Below are 21,702 nucleotides of genomic sequence, written 5' to 3'. Positions count from 1 at the left end.
CTGGACCTATGAAAAACAAGGCAGCTAAAAGAAGAAAAATCATGCAAGAGTCATCATCAGATGATGAAGAGTGCTTCTGCCTCGTCTGTGTAGAGCCATTTTCAAAGAGTCGTCCAAAGGAGACCTGGGTAAAATGTGTAAAATGCAACAATTGGGCCCATGATGCTTGCACCTCAGGCCAGGCAATTTATGTGTGTCAGAATTGTGATTCTGGAGATGAGTCCTATTAGTCATACAGGGCATCTGTTTTGTTCAGAGGTTAAACATGTTAAGTTAAGCAAGTTATCTGCAGCGTTCCATTCAGTTATCTGGTTTTATGTGAAAGCCATAGAACATTTGAACCAAAGTTCAAAGTAAAGTGGTCTTGCCACTTAATTGAAATGTGCATTATTTGGATTGAAATAATTGTTTTTCCAGATTCTCCAGGCACGGATGTTTATATTTCCAGTTTGGTTTGAGTTTAAAAATTAAAATCAATATTCACAATTAAGTAGTTGTGTTCTTATTTTTAGATAATCTAGTGTGACAACTTACCCGCCCTAGTGTGACAACTTACCCTCCGATGGGGCAAATTGTCACAAGTGCACAGTCACTATTCAACAGTCTACAACTCTGTAATGAGATAAGATATAAAGATGTTATGAATACAACATATGTGCCCAAGACTTCCTTCTTTCATTTGGTATGAGATTTATACCATTTTGATGTATGGTGCTCAGTAAATGTTAGACAGTGTGAAAAGTGTGACAACATACCCCGCTCTCCCCTACAATTTGTAATATATTTGCAGTACAATATCCAAAAACTACTAGGTCAGTGTTATATATTTTGTTGAGCTGATTACTTACAATCAGGGTTCTAAATTAACTTTTTTGATCACCAGCTAACGTGGCTGGTAACTTTCTAAAGTTACCAGCCAATCAGCATTTCCACTAGCCAAATTTTTTCCGGTGAAAATAGGAGAAATTATGAGTGCCACTGAATGCATTTGATAATTTTATTAACATTGTTGGCATGAAAACATAAACATAAATACATAAATGTAAGGGTTCTCCCAGCAAGGCTCTATTCAATACGACCTGTCTTGGCAGTTTTATTAACGTTAAGCTCTCTGATGACTTCGGGCACTCTCATGGTCCTTTATTACCTTAACTTTAAAATTATTAGTTCCCACCACAAAATTTTTCATTTCATTTTTTCTTTCACGTATGCGACAATCCTGACAAAACATGACGACATTTTTTTTTATCAAACACAAGCTTTCTTTGTTTCTCTGTCTATATCCTTGCCTCCTCTCGCTCCCAAAAGTCTCCCTTATCTTCATCATACCTAACATTATCAACATGTTTAGATGCATAAATGGCATAAAATATTTGGAAATAATGACAGCAGAGAAATATTTTCAACATTATACAATTATAGCAATGATTAATAACTTATTTTTACAAGAATATTTTTACAATATTTTAAGAAAGTCATTTTATAACTGCTATACTAAAATAATCTTAGTCATAGTTACTGCTAACTGTTTATAGTGTCCTAGAGTTAAAGGTATTGCGGAGGATTTTCTTTTTCCGGGTGGATCATCAAGACTATTGGTCCTCCTAGTTGTCAATCAGGAGTGTTGCGCAATTGCATTGTTTAAAAAAAGTGGAGAAAGCGGTTCTTCTAAAATTCGAGAAAATCCTCCGCTACACCTTTAAATATTAGTAAACTAAATATTAGTTTCATATCTGAAAATACAGAACAGTGTAAGACATAAGTGTTAATTTTCTCAGCAACAATGCAATCCTATAGACTTGACAAGAGGTTTCCCTGAGATATTTCCTCTAATGTTTGAGACCTGACTGAGTAAGGATGTAGTTTGTCTTACCTCCCTTAAACTCATCATCTCCTTTCTGCTTCCCTTTTAATGCTTTGCACAAAACATTTCAGATGTCCATCTACAGGAGCCAATAGTGATCGAGTTTAAGATTATCATTATTATTTAGAAACTTGCTTTAGTTTCGTCATGTTTTCATAAGCTGCATACTCAATCGTGTGGCGTCACCTTTTGAATGCGGTTGTGCGTGCATGAACACAAAGACGTAGATTTGTGCGTGTATGCGTCAGTGCGACTGCTGCGTCACTTTTACAAGCATACGTTGGGTAACTACATTTAATAGATTCGCTTTAACGCTATTAATACATAGTTAACTGCTAAAATTTAAACTTGAGATTTACACTGGCAGACCTGCAAACGTAAAAAAGGTGACAGTGTCGCACGCGGGGGGTGGGGGGGTGTTAATTGTGGGGGGGGTTACTCCAGCTCTATTTTTTGTGATTTTAATATGATTCTGAGCGTGACTTAACAAAATTTAGCATACTTTAATCAAAAATCAATATTAAAACATCCTTGAAGCTTAAGGAGAATGACACATTTAATATTTTACAAATGTTTTTATTTACAACTCACGGAAACGCCTGGAAGCGTTGTGAAGCATGACACTGAAAAAAAAAAACAAGAGACAGACAGAAATGAAAAAAATATATATTTTGCTGATGTTCGCGAAAGCTTCGTGCGACAAAGCCACTTTGTCCTCAGCCGGCGTCTGTGCAAGGTTGACGATGACGGACCATTGTGAATGGCAGTGGGTGCTCCACCAAAGTGCCCAGAACCATTGCCTGAAAGTAAATTTAAATCATTAAAATATAACCTTGCAAACGATCGTACATAGGACTAATATGATAAAACAACGTGTCTCCATACTGTATGGCTGATATGCAGTGAATATCAACATACATTTCTGTTCAATAATTATAATAATGCATTTTATGGCCTTACATTGAATAAACAATCTCAAAGTGCTAGTGTTCATAATGTAAATTCAACTAACAACACAATGTAAAGATTTCATTGACAGACTTTGATGTAGCCCTTTATTATACAGAAATTTGCTGTTGGTGTATTATGGGACCACAATGGAAATAAGTCTTTGGGCTTTATTGTGTTATCCCTGACTATTTATGTATTTTAATGTATGACTCGGAGTACTGTTTCATATTTTTATATTTAAGTGGTCAAATAAATCAATCAATCAAATCAATCAATCAATCAGCCTAGGACAACATGCTCGCCAGATTGTTTTATCTAAACAGCCCTATGTTGTTATAAATTACTGTTTACCAGGTAACATTATACAGCCACCAGGAATGAATGGGGCTAGGCTAAATCCTAACACATTCACAACGCGATGTACAAAGATTAAAGGCGGAGTCCATGATGTTTGATATTTGAAATCACCTAAACAAACACGCCCCTACCCCAATAAAATCTGGACCTTCTGTTGATAGACCCGCCCCACACATACGCAACCCGGCATTTGATTTGATTTGATTGGCTATAAGTGTGTTTTGGTAGTCGGCCCGTCTCGTTATCCAAACCGTTTTTCAAACATCGTGGACTCCGCCTTTAAGTGCATGCATTGAAAAAAGATAGGCATGTATTAATTAGTTTAAGTTGAGGTAAGAACATAGTAAAATATTGAAAAACGGTGGGTTTTCCTTTAACATTACTCTCGCATCAGCTATTGTGTAAACAGTCACATTTACCCACATCACGAATGACTGCCTGAGCAAGCGGTCACCACAGCCACCGTAATGAAGTTACTCGTTAGCTCAGAATTCGAGTAGTAGCCGTATATCTCGGAACTCAGGGCAGAGCACCCGGGTAACGATAAGCCTAGCTAACAATTGTCCTGCTAAGTTAGCTAACATTAGTCATTTTGCTCGAAGGATAGGTAAACTTTATGCAAGGTCTACGTTTGTGCATTACTCTGCGTTGACTCGTTCCTAAAAATACAATATAAGCGGTAGCTAACGCTAATTTAAATCAACAAACAAATAGTTGTTTTTTTTTTTGCTCCAAAAAAGTTGACTTACCTTGAATAAGATGGTTCCTTCACGTTAAAAGTGTCCATCAGACTCGCCTGGTAGCCAGGTGTGTCATCCAAAGGACCGCGCTGTGTCTTCAAGATGCTGAAGGAAGTGCTAAGATTCCGATTGGCCCAGAGAAAAGCAAATGCTAATGCTGCATTCCAGGCAACCGGTAACCCGTAACTCCCAGTTCAGAGTCGTGAGTCGTGGTTTTGAAGTACATCGATCTAGTACGAGTTCACGGGTGGGAAGTCACGGGTTTGACTGCCATTCCAGTGCACTTTCACCGGTAGAAGGTTGTAAAAACACAAGTTACAGGCTGCCTGGAACGCATAGGGTCGTAAGTCGTGGTTTTGAAGTCGTAACTCACGGGTTTAAAAACCTGCCTGGAACGCAGCATAAGATTTCGATTGGCCCAGAGAAAAGCAAATGCTAAGATTTCGATTGGCCCAGAGAAATGTCAATTATAAGAATTATCCAATAATGTTTGGCAATTCTAGCTCGCATGGCATTCAGATAAAGGGCAGCCTCCCGCCCCCCCACCTTCTAAAAAAAAAACTCTCCGGTTCTATGCGATTCACGTGAATGACCCAATTGACCAAGAACACGGCGATTGTCGCCGAAAAGCGACAAGTTTGCAGGTCTGATTTACACTGGGGCACGTTCCGCCTTTCTTGTGTTTTGGTGGACTTGCTCCACTCGTTTCCATGGTTTCTCGCGCTGGTTTCACTCAAACTGCGCTGCCAATGGGTGTATAAAAAACATCATCACGTAGCATTACGGCACAGTGTTAATGGGAAATGTAGGAAGTACTGCCAGAGGGATAAATCTCACACCGGTGCGCAACGTTTTGCTACGGTTTCCGGGTTGAACGACATGTTTCCTTGAAATGGTGTGCAACGGAATGCAACAGGTTTTAGAAGCGTTTTCTCTTGTTTGATGGGTGTGTCAGAAATGTCAGTCCAATCAGCGGCAAGATGTATAAAAACACGCGATAGTAAAGAGACAGCTCGCTCAATGGGTTCAAGTTGGAATGTTGTCTTTCATTCTGGACGGCAAGGTCAGTGACTGTAACATCGAGTGTATTTTACAGTATTAAACACACATTTATAACGATTTCATCAGGCTTCAGAAACATTTGAAAAAGAACACAAAGAATGACCTCTCAGCTACCGTAGTTGCAACTCTTGCGTCATCACAACAGGGTGTTCAATGCATCACCGTTTCAGTTTAATAAACGTTGTGCAACGTTTTGTTGGGGCTGACCGCAGCCCAGAGCTTTATGTATCATTCATGCAATGCCTCATGCATCACCGGCCAAACTGCCGGGTAAGTTTTAATTAACACCCGCCAAAATTAATTTTAACCCGCATTTGGCGGGTGTTAATTTAGAACCCTGCTTACAATATCTTACAATAATGTTTTCAACTAGTTGTAAATCATGAGAAAATTGCCATTCTAAACAGTTACAGGGGGCAGTAATTCCATGCTGCTTCAGAGCGTCATTAATCTATGTCATTGTTATTGTTTTGATCGTGCGCCATCTAACGGCGGATTCTACAAATTGCACCTTTAACCAAAGAACTATGGAGCTCACAAACATTTTTTGAGTGAACTTTAAAACTGCTAGTGCTATGCTTTGTTGTTCTTTGATTTTCTGTGTTTTCATTGTTTCTATTTCATGTTAAGCTTCGTTGGTAATCACTATATTAATAAATTTCAGACTCAGTGTTTCCCATACATTGATTTATTTGTGGTGGCCCACCACAGAATCAACACTGGCCCCCACAAATAGAATTTTCCTGATTCCCATTTACAGTTTTATTTCACTATTTAAAACAGCTTAATTCAGCTTAAAATATGATTTGATATATAATACAGATCAAATACAGATAAAGATCAAAGAGTAAAAGTGAAACATATTTCAGGTGCCAACACTAGATCAAACGCAAACACGAAATGACGATGTCACATATATGCTAATTAGCAGGTGACATCATCACCACCACAGTCTCCTCAAAATCCTGTGGGAAACACTGAGACTACTCAGTTTTTTTATCAATCTGTTGGTTTATTTATAACATAAGTTATAAAACTATTTTATTACGTTATCCATAAACATCATTTGTGAGGCTAGTCGGATTGATTTCCATCCCATCATTTCACGCTCTTTCACAGTGTCATCAAACCACCACATAGTTTGCCTTTAAGTACTGTTTTTATCATTATATTTGTTTCTCCTTTTTTCAGTTACATCCTATTTTAAGAAATAAATAAAAAATATTTCTAAAAAAAACATTAGCAAATTTTTGGTAATTCCTGCCACAAAATACGTCATTGACGTATGACGGGATACGCCATATCCCGCTGTGGTAACATTTCATAAAAACAAACAAAATAGGATGTTCCCCCTTTCCCTCTGTGGGTCTATCTATTGAAAATGTGTAACATAACATGACAGGAGGTAGACTAAGATAATTATGAGAAATAAAATTATCTTCATGCTTCTCAGATTGTGTCCTCACTTTTAGCAATGACAATGCAAATGAGGTGTTGACTATGAGCTTTCATTTACCTGGAATAAGGACGTCTCTTCGGCAGTCGTACAGCATTCCCAACTGAAAAGGTCGGCCAAGACAAGCCAATTCAATTGTGTCAAAGTCAGACATCTTGCTGTTAAAGAAATCCTGCATTATTTTTGTAAAGGTTACATGATAACATATGAAAAATATAACTGGAAACATTTATTTTTGTTAATTTTATTGTTTCACTAGCATGGCATTGTATGGCATTTCATAAAATTATTCTGTGACAGATTTTGTTCAAGAACTCATAATGCATGATTAAATCAATATGTAAATCATGTTCGCTTTTACCAATGTGTCATAACCAGATTAGGTCTGTCCGAAATTTGGACTTTGGACTGACAAAAAAGCAACTGAATGCAGCTTGAACAGTTCTGATATTGTACTGTATCATCAAAACTATCATACAGTTCAAGGGCCCTATCTTGCACCCAGCGCAATTGACTTTGTCAGACAGTGACGCATGTATCATTTCGTATTTTGCACTGGCGCACAGCGGGTTTTCCCTCCACAGACGCACGTCGGCAAACTAGGGAATGAACTTGCGCTCCCTGGGCGGTTCAGCGCAAAAAAGAGGCGTGTTGTGGCGCAAACCATCCCTGATGCTATTTTGCAGTTTCAAAAAACAATTGCGCCACTAACAAAAAAAAAAACTAGTCTAAAGTCAGTGGCGCGTTGCGCGTAGTTCATTATGCTATTTTAAGGGCGCATGCTTGACCATAATGTATAGCGTGCACAACGCGCACACACTTTGCTTATGTTATCTACACAGATGCAACAGTTATTTTTGCAAATCATAAATTGTTACAATAAAAAATATTAATACATGAGATAAGGGAAATCATTGTGGTGAGCATTGTGGTGATAGTTTTTATTTATTTTGTGTGGCAGCGTTAAACAATTATCATGCAAATAACGATTCAAATATTTTCATAAGTTTGTTGTGTGGCTGTATTACGTTTATTTGATCTAAATAATAATTAAAATGTTTTCATAAGAAACCTTAATGTAAATGAACTTGATTTGTAAGTGTACTTTGGGGTTGGACCTTGCTTGAGTTTCTTGTGTCCGATTTCAAAGCCCCCAAACCCTTTCAGCGGTGAGGGTGGACGCAGCGATGTCCTCCTGTGTGCCGGCGTGCCCGATTTATGCTGGCAAGCTTGGGATCCCCCCGTCTCCTGACATCATTGTAGTGCTTGGCGCAGCTGATGAGACAATTGTGGCTATTTCCTCTCACGCCTGTTTAACCGACGCTGATTTGGGCGGGTTTCTCCCATCCTCATACAAAACAACTTCTCTGTCTTTGACTGCTCTTACAAGAACGTGGGTCTTCTCGGCTGTGAACCGCTCCTGGCGTGCGCCTGGTAAGTCCGTCATAATAATAACCCGCCATGGAACTTGCGCCCTTGCGTTTAAAGGGAATGTTGCATAGCGTTCTGATTGGTTTATTTGACGTTACGCCCAAACCACACCTATGAATAATGAACCTACTTCAGACCAACCCCTTATTGATTTGCGCCCGGCGCAAGACTTATTTCTCCCGCCGGGAAAATAGCAACAGCGCCCAAGATCCGCCCACAAAGTCACTTGCGTTTTGCGCTTCGCACTTGCGTTTCAGATCGTTAAAATAGGGCCCCAAATGTATATGTTGCGAACTGAAATCTGGTAGGACCCAATACTTATGTTTAGTGGAAAACAGTTTGAAATTCAAAACGTATTTCTAAAATTATTACATTGAAAATTGCCCAAACTATTTATGACCAACTTTGGTAATACCGTACAAATCAATGAAAATAAATACCCTTCTTCAAGAATACAGTTCATTTAAAATCTATGTTTTATTATTTACTGGAGTGGATCCTTGCATTAATGTATGCCAGTTTGGTTTTATTGCATTTGCATGTTACACTTACTCTCTTAAAAATAAACATGCTTGAAAGCTTCTTTACAGGGTTTTCATATAAGAACCATTATTGATTCCTCAAAGAATCATTCAGTCAAAGACTCTTCAAACACTCCTTTCTTAACTTCTAAAAATCAATTTTCACCAGATTGCTACAGATGTTAAAGGTGCTTTATGGAACTGTTTAGACGAAAAAAGTTTCTTCTATGGCATATTTTTAAAAGTGTAATCAATGGTTATAAAATTGTTTTGGATAGAATTCACACACATTTTCTGATAAACATTAATACATTCTGATACACAATAAAGCTATTGCTCAAGCAAGCAAACATTCATGAACAAGAAATGTTAAACTTTGAGCCACATACCTTTTATTACTGCTGAATGATTTTTCTTAGCTTCTTTTGGAGACTTGAGGGGTCGTAGCAGTTTTATAGGGTAAAGCCACTCCTTGAGGCAACACTGTGATTGGCCAGAAAACACATCTGACTTTTAGGGTCAGTTTCCTGGACAGGGTTTAGATTAATCCAGGAATAGACCTTGGTTTTATTAGGACATTAAAGTAGTTTTTACAACATACGTGCATCTTGAGACAAAACAATAGCACTGATATGTGTTAAGATACGTCAGTGCATAGTGTTGTTAAATTAACTGCACAATGTTAAAGTAAATTAAGTTTTTAAATATGCACACTTGTTCAACAAAGAAGGCTGTTTTTAAAGTTCTATCAATTGGACAGGTTTTAGGGTTAGGGGATTGGGATTTTCTTGTTGAAACGTCTTTGGAAAATCACTGCCATGTAAGCTGATTTGTGTGTGTCGAAAGCAAAAGAAAAGCATGATGTTTTGTAGCCTACTGCATTTTATAGATTTCATAAAACGCGTATATAAAGATTTGTGCCAAAGGTTTCAGGGGCACCTAGAATCTTGACATTGAGAAAATCTAGGTAAGTAAACCCTACAGTTGTCCGTATTTGACCCATCCATAGTTTGAAACAACCCAACATTTTTCCTACTATATTCTGCCATTGTAAATGGGTAGCATTCTTCTCAAAATGTGAAAAATAGGATCAGCATTTTCAACTTTATTACTTGCATTTTAAAACAAAACCTAATCTCTGTAGGACTTCATAGTGTTTCAAAGTCCCATTTAAACCATAAACTTTATTGACCAGTGTTCTCCAAAAAATGAAGCATTTTTGTCAAATCAGCATATTTTTATGCTACTTTAACTTAAAAAAAGTTTAAAATTTTCAACTTGTTTTATAATGTCAACTATTCACAGGTCAAAAACTTAAAATGGTAGGTTGAATTGACTTGCAAAACCAAGTTGTTTTAACTTTATGCTGCATTTTTTTTTACATTTTTTTACAGTGTGTGCATTTGTATTCATTGAAACAGATAAGAAGCAAATGTCTTGTAAGTTAAATCTCATCTTTTTGTTCCCAGTTTTAAATGTATAATTGTTCACTCACATACATCATACTTTATTTTAGAGAGACAGATTTGTTGTTGCATGTTTTGTTGTATTGAATTTATTTTGTATGATCTTGAAGTTAAAAAAAGAGTTCTGTGGAGTGGATAATGTATGTGCTTCTTAATGATAAAAGAAAAAATTTAACTGAAACATAACAGTTGTTGTGTTTTATGATTTTATTTAAGTGATAAGCATATAACGCATAAAGTTCACAATCTCTGTGTGTGATAAAATAAATGTGATTTCTTATTGCTTGTGAAAATTTAGAGGTAAGAAATAAACACACTGGTTTAGGATCTCAGTAATCAACCTTTAAAGTGTAGGTTGTATCACCAAATAAAGCTTAACAAATCATTATAGAAAATTTTAGTTTAGAGATTTTTAAAGCATATGGTAAATGAGCATAATTTACAGAATGTAAAACTCTCATTAATAAAACAGTTTTATAAAACAAATTATTTGCTATTGTTTTCATTTTGTGACTTTTCTAGTTGAATTCTGTTCCTTTCTTCTTGTTCTTTAAATCTGTTATTCTCGTCTATTTTTCTTTTTTCTCGCTGTAAAATAGCATTTTGTTCTTGGAGTGCTCTTTTCTCAGCTTCAGCTCGGTTGCGTGCTTCCTCTGCTCGACGGCGTTCGTCCTCTGCTTGCTGCCGTTTCGCTGCTTCATGTGCTCCATTATTGCCCATTATTTATCTCTGTGATTCAAGTAGATTTATGATTTCTACAGAAACTGAAAAAGACAATGTCTATTTATTAGAATACACAAAGTAATTATAATTGTCTTGTGCTTCATTTGTGTTTTAAGTTACACAAAAATTAAACTAATTCAATTTGAAGCATGAAAGTATAATGTAGCCTATACATTATGAGCGGCAACATCTGTCCACAATAATTTATTAAAAGCGGTGACAGGTGAACGGACATGTTCATCATTTGAAAATTATGCCTCTTTTTATATGTGTTTGTTGAATAATAACCTACAATCATACAATGATCACGTAAGTGGAAAGAGGTGAGGGTGGAAGTATTCAATCTTCATCAGATGATTATTGTTCAGGATATTACTGGTTGTGTGCTCAGGATCCTGGTAAAGAAATTGACGTGTAACTTAAGCAATAGTTTTTGTCCACCAATAGTTTGTCTGATTCATACCTGTTTATTCAATAGAAATTAAACGTTTATTTTTATATTTACCATTTTTTTACCATATTAGTTTATATTAACAATGGCATATATTATACAATGATACAAATTTTTAATTTTTTAACATTTACTTTTAATACAGTATAATCTATTATATATACACTTTATATGTAATCAATCAATTTATATACATATATAATCATAACATATATAAAATTATATTTTAGATTGGTTTCTAAAAGTGAAAAAGTAACTGTTAAGTTACATACCCAGTTGTCATTGACTCCAGTAGTTTTCAAGTGTCTTGTGTTCATCAGAACTCAGACTGAGAGTAAACCAGACAACTCGAGCAAAATACTTTTATAGAGTGGGACGGGCTTGCAGTGCTGTGATTTGACAGATGAGAAGTCTGTTACAGACCGACCAATAAGATTGCAATGTCAAGACAAAGAATTGTAATTTTAACTATATTTAACTAAAATTTGTTATGATAACAAGTGAAAATTCCAATAATAAAATTTTTCACAAAACCTTACATTTAAAACTGCTGTTGTTTCAGATACCTACATTAAGATGTGTCAGTATGCCTTTATCTAAAAGACAAATATTTAGATCTAAGTATTAATACTATGCTACATACTACATATAGTGCATTAAAATAAGGTGGATTTATTTGCATATTAGCTGACCAGTGATTGTAAAATTAACTGTGCAAATTTATACTTTCACATAACTTTTCTCAAAGTCTCAAAGTCCTCTTTAATGATTTTATTACTTGTGTGTTGGATCTCAAAACACATCATAGTTGTTAAAGAGGTTTAAAGACTGTATTGACTGGTTCTGACTAAATTGGGATCATCACGGGGCATCGGTAAGAATGCACAAAGTCCAAAGGTCCAATCACTATTTTAATGTAAGTGTGGTTTCTATAATAAACAAAAATATAAATAATCAGTTTACAACAATAATGATAAATGTTTAAATCAAAGAATAAACACGTGAGGATACATGGCTATAAATGTAAACAATTTACTATCAATGTACACGTGATTATCATCTTATAACCATATCTTAATCGAGTGTAATCTCACAAACCACATAAATGTATAGCTCTATAACATCTGTAAAGTGTAAATACTTAAGTAACCATATGGAAAATAGATCGTTATTACACTTATGCAGCGTGCATCGGAACACACGTGCATATATAATGCACACAATCATACCGCTAGCATTAGCGTCACGGAAATACACTTGACATCAGAACGTTTCAACACATAATACAACAGTATCAATATAATCAAGAGTAAATACGGTAACATATATGTGGAAATGAAACTTACTTTTAAATGTAGGCACACTTTCCTATGGCTTGAATACACGCGAGCCCTCAGCTTTCAAGCGAAACATAACTAGATGCGTCATCTCTGGGGGCGGGACTAAGTAACGACTGTCAATCAATTACAACACACCAATAAGAATAAACTTGCAGAGCCTTTTCAACAGCCGCCCCAATTTACGTAGTAAATTATACTTTAGAAAAGGCTTATGAGTCTTTGTTATCATCAGGTAATGGTGGCAAACAAATAAGCTTACTCACTGGTCGGATATATTTCCGACCCTGCACTTGAACTTCAGCAGTTCTGATTTTCCCATCAGCACTGAGTACTGTGGCTGAGACCTTACCCACTGGCCAGAGGGCTCGAGGCAATTGGTGATCCACTATCATCACTACTGACCCAGTCTTTAGCTCTTTGCCAGTCTCATTCATCCACTTTGCACGAGTTTGCAGTTCAGGCAAGTACCGCTTGATGAAATGGGCCCAAAACTGGTCAGCAAGGACCTGGCTATGTCTCCAGCGTTTCTTGCTAAGTAATTCGGACTCAGGGTAAACAATTAGGGGTAAATCAGGGTCTTGCCGCCCCAATAACAGGCTGTTTGGAGTGATAGGGTCAACATCTGCTACATCCGTTGACACGTAGCCCAGAGGTTTGGAGTTTAACATGCCTTCGATCTCTGTAAGCACTGTACTAAGCACTTCTTCAGTTACATGTTGGGCTCCAAGTGTAACATTGAGAGCAGATTTTAGAGACCTGATCTCTCTCTCCCATAGTCCCCCAAAATGAGGAGCTCCAGGGGGATTGAAGTTGAACAGAATTTTCTGCTTTGCAAGCTGACTTTGCAGAGTGGGTTGCATGGCTGCAAATGCTTCTGATAATTCCCTTTCTCCTCCCTTGAAGTTTGTTCCCCGGTCAGAATAGAGTTCATGGGGATTTCCTCTGCGGGCAACGAATCTGCGTAGGGCCATGAGGAATGAATCTGTATCAATTTTAGGCATTAAATCAATGTAGACTCCTCTGGTCGTCATACATTTAAATATGATCCCCCACCGTTTTTCATTGCGCCGGCCTATTTTTATTGTGAAAGGCCCAAAACAATCAACACCTGTCGAATAAAAAGCTGGGCGGTAGAGACGGAGTCGAGCTGGTGGTAGATCAGCCATTATTGGCACTTCAGGCTTTCCACGCCATTTTTTGCATTCATGACACTGGTGCTGATGCAGCCGTACTGCTTCTCGCCCTCTAATGATCCAGTATTTACGGCGTAACTCAGCAAATACTCTTTCTGAGCCAGGATGGTGAAGTTTTCCATCATAATGTTGGATCAGTAGTTGACTGAGCGGGTGTTTGGGATCAAGAACAATTGGATGGGCAGTATCTGGCCTAAGCAGCTCACTTCTTCGCAAACGGCCACCAACTCTTATGAGCCCAGTAGACTGATCAATCTCTGGTGCAAGTGAGACTAATCTGCTGTTGGAAGGCAAAGATTTACCACGTATTAATGCATCAAGCTCAACTGGAAAACTCATAGCTTGGGCTTGTTTCAAGAGTGAAATCTCAGCATCTACATAATCTTGGGCGGATAGATCCCTTATCTGATTGGCTTGTTTTAACTGTTCCTGTGCTTCATGTTCCACAAGTTGATCAAAACTGCAGTAAGATGAGAATTTTTTCCTTACATCTGAGAAATCTACTATGGTCAGGCTGCAGAAGGTTACCTTCTTCTCTTCGCCTGTGTCCTCTGGGACCGATTCCTCTGGGTCCTTAGACCAGGTACTTGGGTCCTGCCACAAAAATTGTGGTCCCTGTTTCCAGTGACTCGACACTGATAGCTGATGAAGTGTCTTACCATGAGTAATATCATCTGCAGGGTTGTTTTCAGACTTCACATAATGCCATGCTTGAGCAGCAGTCAACTCCTGGATTTCTGCAATCCTTGTGCCTACAAACACTTTATATCTGCAAGAATCTGATTGGATCCAAGCTAAAACTGTCTTCGAGTCACTCCACAATGTCACCTGTCCAATTTCCAGGGTGAGTTCCTTTTCCAGAAGTCTTGCCAATTGAGCTCCACTTAATGCTGCACAGAGTTCTAGCCTTGGAACAGATAACTGCCGCTTTGGTGCCACCCTTGATCTCGCTGTGATAAATGCAACCTCGACTTGGCCTTGAGGACCCTCTGTTCTAAGGTATGCCACGGACCCATAGGCATGATTTGAGGCATCACAGAATATGTGAATGTCCCTTTTGCACATTTTAGAATCCAGTTCCATGCTAGTGTAGCATCGAGGTATAGCGATCTTGTTCAGGTACGGCAATTCTGCTTCCCATTCACGCCAGGCTTGCAGAAGATCACTTGGTAGCAATGGGTCATCCCACTCACGTTTCTTATCCCAGAGTCGTTGTATCAGTACTTTGGCTCTAGTTGTGAAGGGGATGATATAGCCAAGTGGGTCGTACTGACTAGCTAAGACCTGATAAATATACCTCATTGTGGGAACTTGTGGTTCCTTCAGACGAGCTTTGTAACCAAGTGTGTCTGCCTGGCAAAGCCAATGTAGACCCAAGGTGGATTCAGAGGCGTCGTTCCATTGCTTTTCAGTAAGCCAAAGCTCATTTGTCTCAGATCTAGCGTCTACAGGTAGGTGTGCGATGACAGAAGGAATGTTGCTAGCCCATTGTCTTAACTCGAACCCACCAGATGCTAAAAGAGCTTGAAGCTTGTTCACCAGTGCAGTCGCTTTGTCAGTAGAAGTTACACTCTGCAGGAAATTGTCCACATAGAAGTGTTTCTCCACAGCCACACGTGTATCTTCTTCTGGATCAGTGTTGTCATGAACATGTTTTTGAACAGCAAATGTTGCGCAGCATGGGCTGCAGGTAGTCCCAAAAGGCAAAACCTGCCACTCATAGACACTGACTGGTGTATCACGCTGCATATTTCTCCACAGAAATCTGAGAAGTGGTTTATCCTCTGGGAGCAGACAGATCTGGTGGAACATTCCTTTGATATCGCTTGTAATGGCAATCGCATGCTCTCGGAAACGGAGTAACACTCCTAATAGAGTGGAAGTGAGGGTAGGCCCAGGTAGAAGGTACTCATTGAGGTTGTGGTTTTGGTACTGAAAGGAACAGTTGTACACTACCCTGTGCTTTCCATTATGGTGCACCATATGGTGCGGTATGTACCATGATTCAGGGGTTTGATCAACTGCTTCAGGAGCCAGCTTGACAACATAACCAGATTGTTCCAGCCTTTCAATTTCTTGGTTATATGCCTGTGCATGTTCGGGACTTTTACTGATACGCCTTTCCAATGCTCTGAGTTGGGGAAGAACAGAGTCTTTGGGTGCTTTCAATTGTGGCATGTCCTTTTTACGCAGGAGCGGTGTGGCGTAACGTAACACTCCATTTACATTCACCCTCGCAGTCTTGGTCTCAAGCAAAGTGATGGCCTCCTGGTCACAACGGGAGCGTGTCACCACCTTCTCATTGCGGTATGGCAATATGTCAAGCTGCCAGAGTCTCTCCACATTCTGCAACAGCTCTGATGAAGTGGACGTCACACATGTGAAAAAACATTGTTGCTCTGATATTTGGTGCTGGAGTACATGAGCTGGTCCTTGTAGCGTCCAGCCTAATCTTGTTCTTATAGCAGCTGGCCCGCCTGGTGGGCCGAAGCGCACTGGCTCCATGGGAATGATCAAATGGTGATGATCAGAGCCTATAAGCAACAATGGCTGAACCTGAGAGAAGGCATGAAGAGGCAGTCCTTTGAGATGCTGGTACTGCTTTTGCAGAATGGTAGCTGGATGTGAATGCTTGGCTAATCCCAAATTCTCAGCTGTAAATGCCCCCGTTATCTTGAACCTTTTACTGGGCTGAAATGCTGGGGACAGAGTGAAAGATACTCTTGAACCTTGTATGACGTGGGTGTCATGTCGAACTGTTCTCAAAGAGAGGGTTTCAGTCTCTCCATTAAGTTTAAGCTGCTGTGCTGCACTCTGAAGCAGGATTGTGCGTTCAGAACCATCGTCCAAAATAGCATAAGCCACTATCGTATTTTTGCCATTATGCAACAGCACTTTACAGATTTTCAGAAGGACTTGGCTGCTACCTGCTGGACGATCTAGGTAAAGCATCTGACTCTCTTGGGGACTTTCATGTTGCTGCTTTATCGCAGTGGATTTGCTGTTGATGTCATGCAAAACAGTCAGATGTTTGCCATTACAAGTTTTACATGTGGCTTTCAGTCTGCACTGGGCTGCCTGATGTTTCCGTCCGCACCTCCAACATCTCTTATTTGACTTGATCCAGTTAGTTTTGAGCTCACTGGTTAATTGTGTGAAGTTATTGCACTGGTTAAGATAGTGGTGATTGCTGTCACAGTAATGACAGTACACATTTTTGCCAGGGTTTTGAGATTCTAATGGTGTTGCAGCTGGAGGGTTTGGCGACTGATACACACCATGCAAAATGGCTGCAGTCTGAAAAGTGTGCTTACGCTGTCGCGGAGCTTTTTTCTGCTGACCAATACGTCCCCTCATTTCACTAGTATTGAGTTTACAGTCAGTAGGCTTTGGAAGCAGGTTTGGAATTGGGTTTCTGAGGGGATGAACATACCTCTTAAAGTTAGCCTTGAGATCATGAGGGAGTTTAGACATGAGCCTTGCCACATGCGAGCCACACTGCAATTCAATAGCTTAGAAGAGCTTCTTCGAATTTCAGATGCTCAAGCAGAATTTGATATTTAAACTGTTCAGTTGCGTCGTAGGGCAGCAAATTGTCAAGAGATATTTTAAGTCTAACAAACTGCCGTGGATCTTCCACTGTGAAATCTGGTATTGAAGGGTTCGGACCTCTGTAAACACTTTCTCTAGTGGGAGGAGAATGCGTGCGCTGAACGAAGTCCCTTGGATGGTAATGAGACCCTGGGGTGTAGTCAGTTTGTCCTCTAAATCTGAAGTCAGCTGCCGATGAATGATCACGTATTTGTGACTGCAGTGTTTCCCATACATATGATTTACTTGGGCGGTGCGCCCAGGTAAATTGCGACCCGCCCAGGTAAAAAAAATCACTTTACGAATTTCCGTATTTTCTGAACTCGACTGGATGACCCGTGTTTTGGAGAGAGCGAGAGAGAGAGAGCGCGCGAGCGAGAGAGAGAGAGCGCGCGCGAGGGATAGAAAGGTGGGGGCCGGGTGACCGCGTGAAGATGATGCCCGCGTCATAAACTCATCATCCAGCGCGGCAAAGTGGATCAACTGCAGCACATACTGAGGTAACTGAGCAGCCAGGGAACTACACTGCGACCAAAATGGTCGCATATGCTTATGTGCATATGTGTTTATAGCATCCAAGTTGGCTTCATTTTGCGTGCAAGCACGTTGTGTCTCTCCCGTTGAGTGTCCGTTCACGTGCTCTCTGTTTCTCAATGAATTGGGTGCGACGCGAAGCAACCTGTCACATTGTATCCTTTCATGTTTCTGAACTTGAGCAGAGTTTTACCATTAGAGGTCTTTCTTCACTGAGGACGCGGGACCCGTACGGTTCCGGGTTTATATTTTAAATGGTCAGCCGGGTCGGTCCTAGTTCATTACTTCGGGTCCCAAGTCTGATTAATATTGTGTGTAAAACCCGAGTCGATCGGAGAACGGCCGCTAGCGCAAAGCTCGAGTGCTGTTTCAGCGTGCCTCCGGTTTCTTTGGCGATAACAGCTGGCTCTTGTCACGACCACGCGCCGCTTCATTTTTTCTTTATCCCATTTTTTTATAATCTTACAATTAATAGACCATATCTTTACTAAAATCTAAACAGTTTGCACAGAGATTGTAGCAAAAAGCAGTGCTAATACTGAATGAGCAAAGCTCTAGCTGACTCAGGATATAAAAAACGCAAAGCTGTAATGTAAAGTCTGTCATCGGGACAGCAAGTAGACTTTTAAATCTGAAATAATGAGTGGATTAAGCTTTTTTAATCGGCAAAAGAGAAATAGAAAGCAGAAGCAGTAAAAGTGCCTAACTAATAGAAATTATTAACATTATAGCATCAGTCACATTTATAATCTATAGACCTGCACTGTCTATTAATATACTGTACATAGTATTGTATATAATTGAGTTTGATAAAAGGGGTCATCAAATTGCTTCATATATCAGTGCAAAAACATAAAGTGTTTTCGTGGTGCTTTAACAAACAGTGTCAGCTTTGTTTATGGCAAAGAAAGTTTGGGGTGGTTAGATTAATGAACTGTAATGTGAAATTAATATTAATGTTTAATAAATCAAAGTATTGTGTTGTGTCACACATTATTAGTTCTTTGTCACATGTATAGTAGACCATTTTTTGGTCGGTGGATATAATGATTGCCCTTTTCACGAGCTACCACCACAAGTAAATTTCAGATCTGTGGGAAACACTGGACTGTGGTGGGATGTTTCTTTGGTCATGTGCAGAGTGTACATGTATCTTGTGCTGAGGTTGTGATGTACATGGCTGATTTGGTTGCTTGTGCACATACCTGTTCTTTGGTGTGAACTGTAGTCTCATTTCTGACAGTTCACCTGACAAATTAATCTCACTTTCCAGCTCCTCATCAGCTGAATCTGCCGTCCCATAATCCACAACTGGTTTTCCAGTCTGGTCATGGAAATGATTACTTATCTGGGTTACTGGTGATTTGCTCAGACGCGGAGTAGGAACCGGAGGATGTTTCTTAGCTGTCTTTAAGTGAGTGCGAGGCATAGGCACAGGAAGCTGTGTTGAGTCAGTTTCATCCCTTTCAGAGCTGTGTGTCATGTCCTCAATGGTTTTATGCAGTCGTCTGTTCTCTTCTCGTAGCTGCCGAATTACTGTTTGAGCATCTTTGTCCCCATACTGGTCTCCAGAATCCTCAGTAACGTCGCCACGGTAAGTGACATGCCGGCGGGTGAAGGGTGTCATCCCGGCAGCACCTTCATTTTCTGACTCCCAGCGGTAAGGTTCTGGCTGCATCCTGGAAGTAGGTGAATATGCATGCTGGAAACCACTGTATTCCACCTCATAATCTTCCAAGTGACGGGGGGGCCGTGATAGTCGCTTAGTACGGACATCAGGCTCACACTGTGACTCTGAATAGCCTTTGGACATCTTATTCCGTGGTAATCACCGTGATCCGGCTCGAAGGACCAATGTTAAAGAGGTTTAAGGACTGTATTGACTGGTTCTGACTAAATTGGGATCATCACGGGGCATCGGTAAGAATGCACAAAGTCCAAAGGTCCAATCACTATTTTAATGTAAGTGTGGTTTCTATAATAAACAAAAATATAAATAATCAGTTTACAACAATAATGATAAATGTTTAAATCAAAGAATAAACACGTGAGGATGGCTATAAATGTAAACAATTTACTATCAATGTACACGTGATTATCATCTTATAACCATATCTTAATCGAGTGTAATCTCACAAACCACATAAATGTATAGCTCAATAACATCTGTAAAGTGTAAATACTTAAGTAAACATATGGAAAATAGATCGTTATTACACTTATGCAGCGTGCATCGGAACACACGTGCATATATAATGCACACAATCATACCGCTAGCATTAGCGTCACGGAAATACACTTGACATCAGAACGTTTCAACACATAATACAACAGTATCAATATAATCAAGAGTAAATACGGTAACATATATGTGGAAATGAAACTTACTTTTAAATGTAGGCACACTTTCCTATGGCTTGAATACACGCGAGCCCTCTACAGCTTTCAAGCGAAACATAACTAGTTGCGTCATCTCTGGGGGCGGGACTAAGTAACGACTGTCAATCAATTACAACACACCAATAAGAATAAACTTGCAGAGCCTTTTCAACAATAGTATAGCTGTAGCCTACTACACAGCAAAAGTCAAGTCAAATTAGTTTATAGCACGTTTTTACAATGTACATGTTTTTCAAAGCAGCTTTACATGAAAGACGGAGAAAAGAAACCTTAAAAAAGTGAAATTATTAATTGTAAGAATTGTAATTAATAGAATAGAATAATTACATAAACTGTGAAAAAAGAAAGAGCTGTGCTGGACACCCCATAAGTCAATGTTTTCAAGCGTCTATGAGTGAGCATTTCAGACTCTCTTCTGGTGAACATTGACTGTCATGAGGTTGTGTTCAGGTTAGTTTGTGTGTTAACAGTTATGTTTCTCAGGCAGTGTATGTTTTAACAACATGCTGTAAAATCTAAATCATCCCCAGTCACTTCTCACACACCTCTGAATCATCTGAATTCTCAAACGTGTGTTATGTGGATTCACCGATGTCTCCAAACACACACAAACACACTCACACACACATAAGAAGGCAAAAGCATAAACATGCAAAGTATTAAATATATTGTGTGTGGTGTGTGTGATCTGATAAAGAGTTTGTATTGGATCCTGCTATTATTACTTTTGCAAAATGAGAGTTTAATGATTAGTTGAGCTTTGTGTCAATCATTTCCATGAGACTACAGTCTCTTCTCCATTCCAAATTTTCATTTATTAAATGATTAATCGATTGGGTAACAACAACCCAGAATTTTTAGAGTGTAAATATGTTCAATCTACTACAAGAACCTGTTAAACAGCATGGACATTAAATCTTAACAATCCTGTCATATTTTACATTCCCTACAGTACTGCTGCTGGATTGAAAATGTTTAGATTTGAAAGATAATGAAGAAATATAAACGTTAGAGGAGATACATTTTGATGTTATAAGGACAGAGAAAATCAATCATACACACACTGAAGAGCAGTTTATCAGGCCATGGGACTGAAACCTGTTGGTGGAAAATACCACCGTGACAGATACCAACATTTAGGCTAATCGTGTAGTGACTTATGCCAAGATCTTGAAACTATTTTAAGAATTTTTAGAAAGAAATTGCATGTTTTGGATCGTAGTTTCCATGACAAATAAGCATTCATTATTTTCATGTTTCATGACATAGTTTTTCTCATTACTGTAATGTAAAGTTTTTTCTTTGCTCTCCTGTTATATGAAAAAATGTGTTACTGAGCATATATCAGACACAGACCGACAGGTTGGAGACTGAAAAACACTTTTGTGCTAAATGTCAATAACTGTAATCATATCTATAATCATATCGTTTTTCTGAAGTCTTCTAAACTATAGATTTGAGGTGAACAAACCAAAAAACCCCTCCCACATAATCTCAAACAAATATACAGATCACAACAGAGCATTTAGTCTTTTTTCCATTGGATTTGACAGTTTAATGAGTTTTGCGTCTGTTTGTTTTCTTATTGTGAATTGCAGCTCTGAGATATCCTGTGAAATTTT

At 38.9% G+C, this 21,702-nt stretch overlaps 2 protein-coding genes across 4 annotated transcripts in view; both read right to left on the bottom strand.

Moving 5' to 3' along the window:
- LOC129443438 (uncharacterized) overlaps positions 1-6,604 on the bottom strand; it is a 74,497-nt gene extending 67,893 nt beyond the window's left edge. The window contains exon 1 of the mRNA XM_073857690.1: positions 6,491-6,604. Within this exon, the coding sequence (XP_073713791.1) occupies positions 6,491-6,584 (94 nt within the window). The 5' untranslated portion in view covers positions 6,585-6,604. The remainder of the gene's footprint in view (positions 1-6,490) is intronic.
- Positions 6,605-10,037: 3,433 nt separating this feature from the next.
- Positions 10,038-20,260, bottom strand: LOC129443241 (uncharacterized). Of its 3 annotated transcripts, XM_073857609.1 has the most exons (5): positions 12,369-16,938; positions 11,562-11,951; positions 11,295-11,411; positions 10,864-10,966; positions 10,038-10,603 (listed from the first exon to the last, which is right to left on the bottom strand). In XM_073857609.1, exon 1 carries the CDS (start codon positions 16,910-16,912, stop codon positions 12,572-12,574), a length of 4,341 nt encoding a protein of 1,446 aa, XP_073713710.1. In that variant the 5' UTR covers positions 16,913-16,938; the 3' UTR covers positions 10,038-10,603; positions 10,864-10,966; positions 11,295-11,411; positions 11,562-11,951; positions 12,369-12,571. The 3 variants fall into 3 exon arrangements, 2 of the variants coding, with proteins under 2 accessions (XP_073713710.1, XP_073713706.1); XM_073857605.1 differs by lacking the exon at positions 11,562-11,951; XR_012359369.1 differs by lacking the exons at positions 11,562-11,951; positions 12,369-16,938 and adding an exon at positions 20,069-20,260 and having other exon boundaries at positions 10,286-10,603.
- Between the last annotated feature and the right edge of the window lie 1,442 nt (positions 20,261-21,702).

This window comes from Misgurnus anguillicaudatus, chromosome 2 (assembly GCF_027580225.2).
Source record: "Misgurnus anguillicaudatus chromosome 2, ASM2758022v2, whole genome shotgun sequence".
Classification (NCBI taxonomy): domain Eukaryota; kingdom Metazoa; phylum Chordata; class Actinopteri; order Cypriniformes; family Cobitidae; genus Misgurnus; species Misgurnus anguillicaudatus.
The sequence above is the reverse complement of the archived record's forward strand: the minus strand, read 5'-3'. Positions and strand labels throughout refer to the sequence as shown.